The sequence below is a fragment of the Salvelinus fontinalis genome, chromosome 3 (assembly GCF_029448725.1).
Source record: "Salvelinus fontinalis isolate EN_2023a chromosome 3, ASM2944872v1, whole genome shotgun sequence".
Classification (NCBI taxonomy): domain Eukaryota; kingdom Metazoa; phylum Chordata; class Actinopteri; order Salmoniformes; family Salmonidae; genus Salvelinus; species Salvelinus fontinalis.
The window spans coordinates 10,645,735-10,659,027 of NC_074667.1; the positions used below are offsets into that span (position 1 = coordinate 10,645,735).

General features: G+C 45.3%; 1 protein-coding gene and 1 non-coding gene across 8 annotated transcripts in view; both read left to right on the forward strand.

Annotated features, from left to right (window-relative positions):
* LOC129838445 (ubiquitin carboxyl-terminal hydrolase 34-like) overlaps positions 1 to 13,293 on the forward strand; it is a 60,664-nt gene that overhangs the window by 15,735 nt on the left and 31,636 nt on the right. For 2 of the 7 annotated variants that reach the window (XM_055905397.1, XM_055905403.1), the window contains exons 13-25: positions 171 to 301; positions 626 to 1,320; positions 2,255 to 2,469; positions 3,011 to 3,150; positions 6,315 to 6,442; positions 6,609 to 6,698; positions 7,304 to 7,399; positions 7,869 to 7,951; positions 8,759 to 8,913; positions 9,253 to 9,366; positions 11,982 to 12,081; positions 12,400 to 12,562; positions 12,868 to 13,021. In XM_055905397.1, the coding sequence (XP_055761372.1) occupies positions 171 to 301; positions 626 to 1,320; positions 2,255 to 2,469; positions 3,011 to 3,150; positions 6,315 to 6,442; positions 6,609 to 6,698; positions 7,304 to 7,399; positions 7,869 to 7,951; positions 8,759 to 8,913; positions 9,253 to 9,366; positions 11,982 to 12,081; positions 12,400 to 12,562; positions 12,868 to 13,021 (2,264 nt within the window). The remainder of the gene's footprint in view (positions 1 to 170; positions 302 to 625; positions 1,321 to 2,254; positions 2,470 to 3,010; positions 3,151 to 6,314; positions 6,443 to 6,608; positions 6,699 to 7,303; positions 7,400 to 7,868; positions 7,952 to 8,758; positions 8,914 to 9,252; positions 9,367 to 11,981; positions 12,082 to 12,399; positions 12,563 to 12,867; positions 13,022 to 13,293) is intronic. The other 5 variants (XM_055905429.1, XM_055905439.1, XM_055905421.1 and 2 more) reach the window with 4 other exon arrangements.
* On the forward strand, positions 7,560 to 7,693 carry LOC129851604 (small nucleolar RNA SNORA70). The gene has a single exon (XR_008758980.1). It is a non-coding gene; the product is annotated as a small nucleolar RNA SNORA70 (small nucleolar RNA).

Consider the following 13,293-nt stretch of genomic DNA (forward strand, 5'->3'; position numbering starts at 1 on the left):
ACAAAAGGCTTGAACACCCTTTAAAACCTAATAACCAGGGTTTACCACTTGCTTAGATACATAGGCTCTTAAACATCTCTGCTGATATATAGACTACGTTGTGAATTCTGAAGTGTTTTGTGAGATGCGGTATCTGATGCTTTAAGCCTCTGCTTCTCGTCTCTACCCAGGCTCCCCAGCGGCCAGCCCGGACAGCAGTGACAACAGCGACACGCACCACAGCGGCGGTAGCGACATGGAGATGGACGAGCAGATGATGGGCAGCAGCAAGCGGGGCCAGCAGAGACTCTCTGACACAGAGGTTACCAGCACTCTAGTACCCTTTTCGCACTCTCTAGCTGGAGAAACAAGTGATGCACTTTCTCAATACATTTAATAGGAATTGCTGTTAGTAGTGAACTGTTAATTTCCAGCACTGTTCAGCAATCCATGCCTTGTTTTTTTTGTTTGCCTAGCCACTGTCTCCAACTGTTAACTTTTTAGCGTTTTTATCAAACAGCAAATCCAAGTCATTATCCCGATATTAGCATTCTTCTGGTTTCATGTAAAAAATTAACTTTTGTGGTTCTGCTGTGTGGCTGGTTTACCTGGAACTGATTCGGTCTCCTCTCTCCTCCCCGTCCAGGAGTCTATGCAGGGCAGCTCGGACGAGACGGCCAACAGCATGGAGGAGGGCAGCAGCGGGCCGGGCAGCAGCAGTGGCCACAGCGAGGGCTCCAGCAACGAGGCGGGCTCCAGCCGTGCCAGCCAGTCGGCGGGAAGCCCCGGCAGCGAGCTGCACTCTGACGACATGGCCGACAGCGAGATCCTCAAGGAGGAAGAGGATGAGGAGGAAGATGACGAAGATGATGAAGAAGATGATGACGATGAAGAGGACGAAGAGGGGAACAACCAGGGTGTAGCGGCCGAGGGCAGCCCGCAGAAGGAACCCCGGGACCAGCCGGAGGTCAGGAAGCGGAAAGCAGGCGAGGCGCTGATGGAGGAGCAGGGCGACAGAGCCGAAAGAGGAGGGGCAGGAGACGGACCAAAACCCAAAGGTTTGCCCTTTAACACCGAGGCAGCCGTCGGCATGGTAACGGCTACGGCATCGATGGAGGGCCACATGAGGATGCTGGACGCCTGCTCGGCCCGGCCTGAGGGGCCCGAACAACAACATTCAGAGATGGGAGGCCCCTCATCCCAAATGGCCCCTGGACCCCAGGAGCAGACCTGCCTGCCCTGCCCCGGGGACTTCCTGGGGGACGCCATGGGCAACGAGCTGTTCAACTGCCGACACTTCATCGGGCCCCACCACCATCACCACCACCACCACCATGAAGGGTAAGACTGTTACCATCTCTTTGCTTTCTTTACTCTAATCTGTGTCTTCTCTGCATCTCCTCTTTCACAGTGTTCTATGTTTGGCAAATTTGCCTAGCGAGATGAGGTTCTTTTTAAGGCTTCTATCCAACTTCAGAGCCCAACTAAGACAAACTGTCCGTGGCCAATTGTACAGGTTGAATCAGGACCATCTACGAGCAATTATGTCGGCGTCCAAATGAGTCGTGGCACCATCCATAGACGGTTGAGATGGCTATAGTTGCATAGATGTGTAGAAGTGTCCAGTCAATATTTTCTACGTTTGTCATGAGAAACTAGACATACACTGAGTGTAGAAAACAATAGGAACACTTTCCTAATATTGAGTTTCACTCCCTTTTGCCCTCAGAACAGCCTCAATTCGTCGGGGCATGGACTCTACAAGGTGTCGAAAGCGTTCCACGGGGATGCTGGCCCATGTTGACTCCAATGCTTCCCACAGTTGTTTCAAGTTGACTGGATGTCCTTTGGGTGGTGGACCATTGATGCACATGGGCAACTGTTGAGCGTGAAAAACCCAGCAGCGTTGCAGTTCTTGACACACTCATCATGGTGCGCCTAGCACCTACCATACCCCATTCAAAGGCACTTAAATGTTTTGTCTAACCCTCTGAATGGCACATACACAATCCATGTCTCAATTGTCTCTAGGCTTCAAAATCCTTCTTTAACACGTCTCCTCCCTTTCATTTACACTGATTTGAAGTGGATTTAACCAGTGACATCAGTAATTGATCATAATTTTCACCTGGATTCACCTGGTCAGTCTGTCATGGAAAGAGAACTGTTTGGTTCACTCAGTGTAAATGTAACTGTTTTCTTTGCGACATGAATCTTGTGCTTATTCAAGTGACGAAAACATGCATCGCCCTTCTAACGTTTAATCATCCACCAGGCACATGGTGGACGACATGCTGAGCGCAGACGACGTGTCCTGCAGCAGCTCCCAGATCAGCGCCAAGTCGGAGAAGAACATGGCCGACTTTGACGGTGAGGAGTCTGGCTGTGAGGAGGAGCTGGTGCAGATCAACTCGCACGCCGAGCTCAGCTCCCACTTGCAGCAGCACCTGCCCAACCTGGCCTCTATCTACCACGAGCACATGGTGCAAGGTAGGCTGCACTGCACGGTGCACCTAAGGTTGTGAATTTACTTAAATTTACCCAAAATTCCCAAGTTTCCCAGAAATCGTGGTTCGAAAATTACCGCACTCACGGAACGGTTTACCCACTCATTGCACACCGATAACGCCTCCGTTTACAGCAGCAAGAATCATGTAGTTATGGATCTACTAATCATCTGGATGGGTCAACCCAGTCAAATCTTTCACCGTCAGTTAATCCCGTGTAGCTCAGTTGGTAGAGCATGGTGCTTGCAACGCCAGGGTTGTGGGTTCGATTCCCGCAGTGAACCAGTATGAAAATGTATGCACTCACTACTGTAAATCGCGCTGGATAATAGCCTCTGCTAAAGGACAAAATAAAAAAACTTCTACCTGTAAACGTGACGACGTTCCATATGGCTGCGTTCTTATTTCCATTCTTAGTGTCACTCGATTTCAGTTGTTATCCTTGCAACGTTTTAGCATGACATTTTAGCAGTTCAGTAAATCTGTACTGAACCTTTTTTTGTTATGGCTCTCTTTTTCACCAGCGGCTATGTTTTATTCCTCTGCAGGGCCGCAGGTCCACAAGCACCAGTACTCTGGCCACGCCGTGACTGACATCAACCTGGACAACGTGTGCAAGAAGGGCAACACGCTGCTCTGGGACCTGGTGCAGGATGAGGACGCGGTATGAACCATGACACTGGATTACACCGTGTTCTAAGAAAGCGACCTTTTTGCTGAGTGATAGCATGTAGCATGCTAGTAGTCAGACAGCCTTGAAGCCGAGCTGCATAGACGCGGAGTTTGAGTTCCCATAAAACAAGCGACACATTTTGTTGTCTAAATGTTCGTTCACGGAATACAAAAAACAGTTTATGCTTTTCCATCCTATTTTTAAGCTCTGTGGGATCGGTGTCCCTATACCGGGACGGTTGATGCTGAACTTGCTTTAATGTGACTAGAATGACGTAAGCAACAGAACCTTCCAGGGCATAGACATGTCTTATATGGGCAGAAAGCTTAAATTCTTGTTTAATCGAACTGCACTGTCCAATTTATACCATGATATTGTTAGAGGAGAGTGCACAACAACAAAACACTTATCACAGCAACTGGTTTGATACATTCACCTCTGAAGGTAAATAATGTACTTACATTCAGTAATCTTGCTCTGATTTGTCATCCTGAGGGTCCGAGTTAAAATGTAGCGTGGATTTTATCAAACAAACTATCTTTATATTCAAATGTAGGAACTGGGTTCTACAATTTGAACCCCTGCTGTCTCTGGCTCTACACCCACCCCACCCCGTCATCTAGATGTGTAAAGGCTAATGATCCATCATGTATGACATTCCTGGGAGTGTGTAAACTTACAAAAATGACTTGGTAATACAAAATGTATGTTTTCTATAGTTATGTACTTGAAAATGTATTAATTGACCAATTGGGCACATTTGGGCAGACTTGATACAAAAATGTTGCTGTATTGCAATGCTTCACTGGATTAATCTGAAACTTTGCATACACACATCTAAATTGCGCCTAAACTGTGATTAGTATATTATGGCCTTTATCTTGCATTTCAAAGATGATGGATCCCCCCAAAAATATGCATATTTTTGGGGGGTTGTATTATCTTTTCCAGATCTAATGTGTTATATTCTCCTACATTAATTTCACATTTCCACAAACTTCAAAGTGTTTCCTTTCAAATGGTACCAAGAATATGCATATCCTTGCTTCAGGTCCTGAGCTACAGGCAGTTAGATTTGGGTATGTCATTTTAGGGAGGGGGGGGGGGGGTCCGATCCTTAATTAACTCTGTTGATGGTTTTGGCACGTAAGGTCTATGATAACTAGCAAATGTGCCCACTCTGGTCTTAGCACGTGGGCTATAGCCAACATGGATACAATGCGAGAATTTTAATTTGTTTATTGGCAGCCAGTCACCGATCATCATGTCAGCAGCATACAAATGAAGACTCCTGATATTTATTGGGAAGGAGCATCAAGCTCATTACAGTGAACTTTCACCACTCTGTGAAGTTCATCATAAATGATTTCATCTGGAGCTTAATAAACTGTGCATGACAAGACCACACACAGCATCGCATGACTGCCAATATATCTCAACATCATGGTTATTCTATCAAAAATTGTGCAATATGCACTGCAATTTGTTGCATATTCTAATCAGTGACTAAAAAATGTATCTACACTTGTCTAGCGTATTTAGTTTTTGTTGACATTTAGGGAATTTACCGACAATTTAACAGTTTGCGTCAAGCCTGTCATGAGTTTTTTTACATTTTTATATCCCGCGGGTACTTTATGAGCTTAAAAATGGTTGGATGGAAACCTGTTTACTGTGTTTGAAACGAGCTTTGTCAGCTACTAAATACTCAACGTATTAGGAAAGTGCATCATTTCTTCCTTCAGGTTTCAAGGAACAGCTCATTTATTATTAAAGTTAGTAATCGCCATTAGTTCAAATTGTATTTGTCACATACACATGGTTAGCAGATGTTAATGCGAGTGTAGTGAAATGCTTGTGCTTCTAGTTCCGACCATGCAGTAATATCTAACAAGTAATCTAACAATTTCACAACAACTACCTTATACACACAAGTGTAAAGGAATGAATATGTACATAAAAATGTATATGGATGAGCGATGGCCGAACGGCATAGGCAAGATGCAGTGGATGGTATAGAGTACAGTATATACATATGAAATGAGTAGTGTAGGGTATGTAAACATATAAGGTGGCATAGTTTTTAAAGTGCCACATTTATTACATCCAATTTTTAATTATTAAATTGGCTAGAGGTTGAGTCAGTATGTTGGCAGCAGCCACTCAATGTTAGTGATGGCTGTTTAACAGTCTGATGGCCTTGAGATAGAAGCAGTTTTTCAGTCTCTCGGTCCCTGCTTTGATGCACCTGTACTGACCTCGCCTTCTGGATGATAGCGGGGTGAACAGGCAGTGGCTTGGGTGGTTGTTGTCCTTGATGATCTTTTTGGCCTTCCTGTGACATCGGGTTGTGTAGGTGTCCTGGAAAGCAGGTAGTTTGCCCCCGGTGATGCGTTGTGCAGACTTCACTACCCTCTGGAGAGCCTTATGGTTATGGGTGGAGCAGTTGCCGTACCAGGCGGTGATACAGCCCGACAGGATTCTCTTGATTGTGCGACTGTAAAAGTTTGAGTGTTTTTGGTGACGAGACACATTTCTTCAGCCTCCTGAGGTGACGGAGGTGAGTGCTACGAGGCGGTAGTCGTTTAGCTCAGTTACCTTAGCTTTCTTGGGAACTGGAACAATGGTGGCCCTCTTGAAGCATGTGGGAACAGCAGACTGGGATAAGGATTGATTGAATATGTCCGTAAACACACCAGCCTGCTGGTCTGCGCATGCTGTGAGGACGCTCCTAGGGATGCCGTCTGGGCCAGCAGCCTTAGAGGGTTAACGCGTTTAAATGCTTTACTCACGTTGGCTGCGGTGAAGGAGAGCCCGCAGGTTTCGGGAGCGGGCCGTGTCGTTGGCACTGTATTGTCCTCAAAGCGAGCAAAGAAGTTGTTTAATTTGTCTGGGAGCAGGAATTCGTGGTCCTCGACGGGGCTAGTTTTCTTTTTGTAGTCCGTGATTGACTGTCGACCCTGCCACATACCTCTCGTGTCTGAGCCGTTGAATTGCGACTCTACTTTGTCTCTATTCTGACGCTTAGCTTGTTTGATTGCCTTGCGGAGGGAATAGCTACACTGTTTGTATTCGGTCTGTTTAGGATCTCTGTGATGTTCTGAAGTCTGAAAAAGATGCGAGTGACCTTTCTCCGTTCTTCCCTGTTCCATCAGATCCACCTGTCGGAGGGCTTGATCAACGAGGCGGAGAAGCTGCTTTGCTCTCTGGTGTGCTGGTTCACCGACCGCCAGATCCGCATGCGCTTCATCGAGGGCTGCCTGGAGAACCTAGCCCACCACAGGTGTGTGTGTGTGTGTGTGTATGCGTACATATATGAGCGCGTATGTCTGTGTGAACAACGTAGCTCTGAAGTTAATTGACGTCAAATTATTTTGTAATAACATCCCTTTGTTGGCTAGCTATTATATGAAACTTGTTTTGTGACGCCATCCTTTTCTCTCTTTCAGATCCGTGGTCGTCTCTCTGCGCCTCCTTCCCAAACTTTTCGGCACTTTTCAGCAGTTCGGCTCCAGCTACGACACCCACTGGATCACCATGTAAGCATCGCACCGTCCACATGATTATAACAGACAAATGTTGTCCATTACATGGCATCACAGAATAACATTGACAATGCAACAGCTTTGCACATATTGCAAAAACTATTTTTTTTGTGACATTTGGTATGTTCGTAAATTCACTTTGGAGTGCCAGAGTGCGGTCAGGGCGATTTTTGTAAATTCAGAGCGTTTCACTCTCGACGCGTTCAGAGTGCACACTGGACGCTCTGGCCGAGAAGTAGGGTTGATCCGAGCGCTCTCAGCAGCGTTCTAACTGGCTAAAGTTGGCTAACTTACTAGCTACTTCCAGACACAAATGAGAGAACACCTCACTCTGATCATTTTCCTCACCCTAGCAGAGCTGGTTAGGCTGTTTTCATGTTATCCAGAGCGTTGGTAACTGTAGCTGTGCTGCTGGCAACAATTCAAATTTTTGGGGGTGTCGAAGTTTACTGACACCGGTCACATTCAACGGCTGTTGCGCCTTCTTAATTTCATCAATTATTCTGCGCTCTGGCACAGTCTGAAAAAAGTGCTCTGAAATCGGAGGAGGTAGTGAATTTACAAACGCACCCTTTGATGTCCTGTGTCATGTCTTTCAGGTGGGCGGAGAAGGAGCTGCACATGATGAAGCTGTTCTTTGAGAACCTGCTGCACTACATCCATGAAGTCCGAGAGCAGAGGCACAAGTTTGCCCTGTGAGTAACCCACTCATTCTCTCCACTACAGTACCCCCCCCCCCCCCCATTGACATTATTGACTTTGCCTTGTAACTATACAACGGTAACAGTTTTATTACTGTGGAATATGGACAACATATTTGATAGCACAGCATGTATTGTAGGTATACCGATGTAACCACAGCTTATTAAGCTGCCCAGTCTCGCTGCAGTGCGGTTCTGGTGTGCAATGGCTGCAGACAGTGACTCAGTGGTTGTGTATGTGGCCAGCTGGGAGGTGCTGGCTGCTTTTAAGGGACCGCTGAGACAAAATGACACACGAATGTTTTGTCCTGACAGAACTACAGAGGGTGTAGCTAGACTTTTGATCTCCTTATTTGAAATGTGAAACGCATTGAAATGGTCTTTTTATAGTGATTGTTGCAATTCAAAAGTAAACGGAATAGTTCATTATGAATTATGTTCTTTGTTTACTATGCGATCACAGGTATGGCCACAGTGCAGAAGTCCAAGTACGCTTGCAGTTCCTGACCTGTGTCTTCTCCACACTTGGCTCCCCAGACCACTTCAGTAAGTCAACACGGTCGCGTTCATTAGGCACCAAATGGAACAAAACAGACTGAAACTGAACAACCTAATAAGAAGTCCAATAAGAAACTCATTCCAACTTTCCGTTACATTACCCAGTCTTCACATACAACTCAACAGAAACATCCCCTATCATTGTCTGCGTCTGTGCCTCTATGGCTGGCTGGCTGGCTGCACCCTGGGGGTGGAATTGGCCCTAGAGAAGTGCAACTTGATGAGCCTCTCTCTCTCTCCTACAACAGAGACCTCTTTGTCCTCTGGAGTCTCTAGAGAGGGGTGACCGGATCTACCTAGCTAGCTAACTCACTCTGTTCATAGCCGTGTGTGTGACTTTTGTGTGTGCCGTGTTTGTGTGTGAGCATGTGCATGTGTGCGTTTGCAGACTTTTGTCTCTGTTTGAAGAGGAGCTAATGTTTGGGATTTAGAGGTAGACTGGTGGACTCCCTGCCCCGGTGGCTCCCGACCAGGATGTACAGACTGCCATTCTCCGTGATACAAAATAAATAACGTAACGTGATAGTGCAGCCAATTTTCTCTGGCAACCATTTGTATTGTGTTTACGTGAATGCGGTGTACATGTTTATCTGGTTGTGTGTCCATCGTGGATCCCGTGTGGGAGTGATACCCTCATCTTCCCCTTTACAGTCTGAAGTGTGTGTTTGTGTACCAACAGTCAGACACCAGTTAAGCTCCTCAGCAGTGAATATGTGTGTGTTTGTGTGTGTGTGTATATAGCAGCGGAGTATTTGTTCATGAACACACACTCTAACAGCCTCTCCTCTCCCTCAGGACTGAGTCTAGAGCAGGTGGACATCCTGTGGCACTGCCTGGTGGAGGACGGAGAGTGTTACGACGACGCGCTCCACTGGTTCCTCAACCAGGTCCGCAGCAAAGACCAGCACGCCATGGGCATGGAGACCTACAAACACCTCTTCCTGGAAAAGGTACGACCGGACTGGACCATCTGGTCTTCGTGGGGAGGGGTGTCTATGACAAGTGTCTTTCCAGCATGGTCTGTTGATATATAGGGAATCTCAGCAACAACTAAAAAAAACTCCACAAATTGATAGCTAGAATCTGTAAAACAAATAAATATAGAAAAACAACTTGTAAAAAGTCTCAAAGTTGGGAAGTCATTGTGAAAGGTAATTGAAAAGTGATTGAGTAGCCAGGGGATACAAATTGGTAAAATTGCCCAAATCGTTGAAAAGCCTTGCCCTTAAAGTCACAAACGTTTACCATTGTAATACCTTTTGCCCTTAATACCTCATGTGTTTCCTCAGATGCCCCAGCTAAAGCCGGAGACCATCAGCATGACGGGCCTCAACCTCTTCCAGCATCTCTGTAACCTGGCCCGTCTAGCTACCAGCGCCTACGACAGTGGCTCCAACTGCGAGGTACACACACTTCAAATATTTGAATCCACAAATCACATTACAGAGAAGGATTCAAGCACCAACACACACACACCAGATTAAGACACACACACATAGGGGACACACACCCGAGTACAGTTGCTCATACACACACACACACACACACACACACACTTTTATTCACACAAACACACCCAGTTTGTCGTCTGAGTTTGCTAACTTCCAGGCCCGTCATACCTATTTGGTTATAAAAAATAAAAAAAAAGCTAGATTCTCCTTTAGGTCAATGTGCAACCCATTTTTCTTTGTGACTTGGCTATTGATTTTCCCCATGTTGTCACTAGGGCTGGGCGATATGGCCAAAATCTCATATCCCGATAACGATACATATCACGATATAGCACCTTTTCTGTAAATTCAATTAATAAATAGTATATATAAAATGACCATGTAAATAAAGGCCTATTTCTTATTACATTTCGAATTCAACTCAGTAAGTAAAAGGTAACTTACTCATATTTGATTTTCTCTTTTTATTTAGAACCTTTGTGCAAATGTTTAATTAAGCATGTAACAAAATATAAAATATGCATGTATAATATCTAATAAGGTAAATGGAAAACACTTGAACTGTATATTTATTTTGTTTGAGACTATAGTTGAAGTCGGAAGTTTACATACACTTAGGTTGGAGTCATTAAAAGTAGTTTTCAACCACTCCACAAATTTATTGTTTACAAACTATAGTTTTGGCAAGTCGGTTAGGACATCTACTTTGTGCATGACACAAGTAATTTTTCCAACAATTGTTTACAGACAGATTATTTCACTGTATCACAATTCCAGTGGGTCAGAAGTTTACATAAACTAAGTTGACTGTGCATTTAAACAGCTTGGAAAATTCCTGAAAATTATGTCATGGCTTTAGAAGCTTCTGATAGGCTAATTGACATCATTTGAGTCAATTGGAGGTGTACCTGTGGATATATTTCAAGGCTTACCTTCAAACTCAGTGCCTCTTTGCTTGACATCATGGGAAAATCAAAAGAAATCAGCCAAGACCTCAGAAAATAAATTGTAGACCTCCAAGTCTGGTTCATTCTTGGGAGCAATTTCCAAATGCCTGAAGGTACCACGTTCATCTGTACAAACAATACTACGGAAGTATAAACACCATGGGACCATGCAGCCGTCATACCGCTTAGGTATGACCGCTAGAGAATCAATCCCAGAACAACAGCAAAGGACCTTGTGAAGATGCTGGAGGAAACGGGTACAAAAGTATCTATATCCACAGTAAAACGAGTCCTATATTAACATAACCTGAAAGGCTGCTCAACAAGGAAGAAGCCACTGCTCCAAAACTGCCATAATCAAGCCAGACTATGGTTTGCAACTGCACATGAGGACAAAGATTGTACTTTTTGGAGAAATGTCCTCTGGTCTGACGAAACAAAAATAGAACTGTTTGGCCATAATAACCATTGTTTGGCGGAAAAAGGGGGAGGCTTGCAAGCCGAATAACACCATCCCAACCGTGAAGCACGGTGGTGGCAGCCATCATGTTGTGGGGGTGCTTTGCTGCCGGAGCGACTGGTGCACTTCACAAAATAGATGGCATCATGAGGAATGGAAATGATGTGGATATATTGAAGAAACATCTCAAGACATCAGTCAGGAAGTTAAAGCTTGGTCGTAAATGGGTCTTCCAAATGGACAATGACCCCCAAGCATACTTCCATAGTTGTGGAAAAATGGCTTCAGGATGACAACAGTCAAGGTATTGGAGTGGCCATCACAAAGCCCTGACCTCAATCCCATAGAAAATTTGTGGGCAGAACTGAAAAAGTGTGTGCGAGCAAGGTGGTCTACAAACCTGACTCAGTTACACCAGCTCTGTCATGAGGAATGGGCCAAAATTCACCTAACTTATTGTGGGAAGGCTACCCAAAACGTTTGACCCAAAGGCAATGCTACAAAATACTTATTGAGTGTTTGTAAACTTCTGTCCCACTGGGAATGTGATGAAAGAAATAAAAGCTGAAAGAAATAATTCTCTTTACTATTATTCTGACAATTCACATTCTTAAATTGAAGTGCTGATTCTAACTGACCTAAGACAGGGAATGTTTCCTAGGATTAAATGTCAGGAATTGTGAAAAACTGAGTTTAAATGTGTTTGGCTAAGGTGTATGTAAAGATCTGACTTCAACTGTAGGCCTAAAATATATTATTTTTAGTTGCTTGCCTGTTTTGCATGTTATTTTGGCATTAATACGTGTCATCAATTTTCATTTGGTACCTTGGGTTTAGTTTTAGCACCAACTCACAAAACCCCCGTTTCTCGACTGTGTAAATTGGGGCCATGTCTTAACAGCTGCCGTTACAATTTACATCTGTAATCTCCTTCCATCTTCTTGATTCTTTGCCATATGGAGTGCCGCGTGCAAAAGCCTCTTGCAACATCTGAGCTTGTGGGTTTGTTTTGAGCACTCGACTGTACTTTTTTGCGTCTCATCCGTAGACTCTCTACTGCGTTTGCCAGCAGCTAATCGGCCATGCCGATTAATCGGTCGACCTCTAATGAAGTGTGATTTGCGACACAACAAAATAAACCCCTCTCTCTCTCTCTGTAGCTGTGTGGCATGGACCAGCTGTGGGGCATCGCCCTCAGGGCCCAGTCCGCAGACATCAGCCGCGCTGCCATCCAGTACATCAACTCCTACTACATCAACGGTCAGTGGACCTCCTTTGGTAGCTGGTACATGGTTGAAGACTAGTAGTAGTATTTCTCTACCATTTTCATCCTTGTTTTATATTGCGAAAAACTGAAGTGAAACTCTGTCCACAGCAGTACATCTAGATCCAGGGGTTGGATCCAAAACATCCTAGTTTATAGTCATTATATTGAACGCGCGGTTTTAGATGTTTGTGTTGAGGCTTATTTCAACATGCCCATGATGACCTACAGATTTACGAGTTTGACCGATATCGATTCTGTGTGTGTGTGTGTGTGCCTGCCTTTCTGTTTGCGTGTCCGTCTCCGTCCCCCAGCTGGTAAGACAGGCCTGGAGAAGGAGCAGGAGTTCATCAGTAAGTGCATGGAGAGCCTGATGATGACCTCGGCCAACCTGGAGAAGGACGCCCACTCCAGCCTCACCGTCATCGAGAGGGGCCTGCTCATGCTCAAGACCCACCTGGAGGCCTTCCGACGCAGGTAGGGAGTACACACACTCACAGAAACGATGCGCAGAAACTCACACACAGAGAAACACACCCGCTCCTTGTCTCCATCCGCTCAACCTGTGTACATTATGCCCCGCACCTCTAAAGTTAACCAGAACACTGCCTATCCTCAACTAATATTACAGACTCACCTAGTAGAGATCATCCCTGGACCTGGAGAGCCCCCTCAACTCCCGCGCTAATTTCAACCAGCGCTAAGAACCGTGTGTCTTTATGGCGCTCTCTCACTTTCTCCCTACCCCCCAACACTCTCTTTGTCTCCTGCCCCCTCTCCAGGTTTGCGTACCACCTGCGTCAGTGGCAGATCGAGGGCACGGGCATCAGCAGCCACCTGAAGGCGCTGAGCGACAAGCAGTCTCTGCCACTGAGGATCGTGTGCCAGCCCGCCGGCCTGCCCGACAAGGTACCCAAGAAAGTACCCAGCATCTTGGTACTTAATTATTAACCCTTGGTAGATTGGCACACTCAAATGCTTTTGTTGCTGTTGTGTTCTGTGGTGTTAGGAAAAATCTACAGGCCACGATGTCAAAATGAATGGAAACGATTGGTGCAAGCTAATTTCATACTTTTACGGAATAGAAATATGTCTGTTTTGATACTACTGTGAATGCTGTGTTCGCATTCTAGATGTTTGTAAGTATGTTTTTCTAACACACTTTTTTTCTCTCTGTGTGTGTGTGTGTGTGTGTGCCTGTTTGTGTG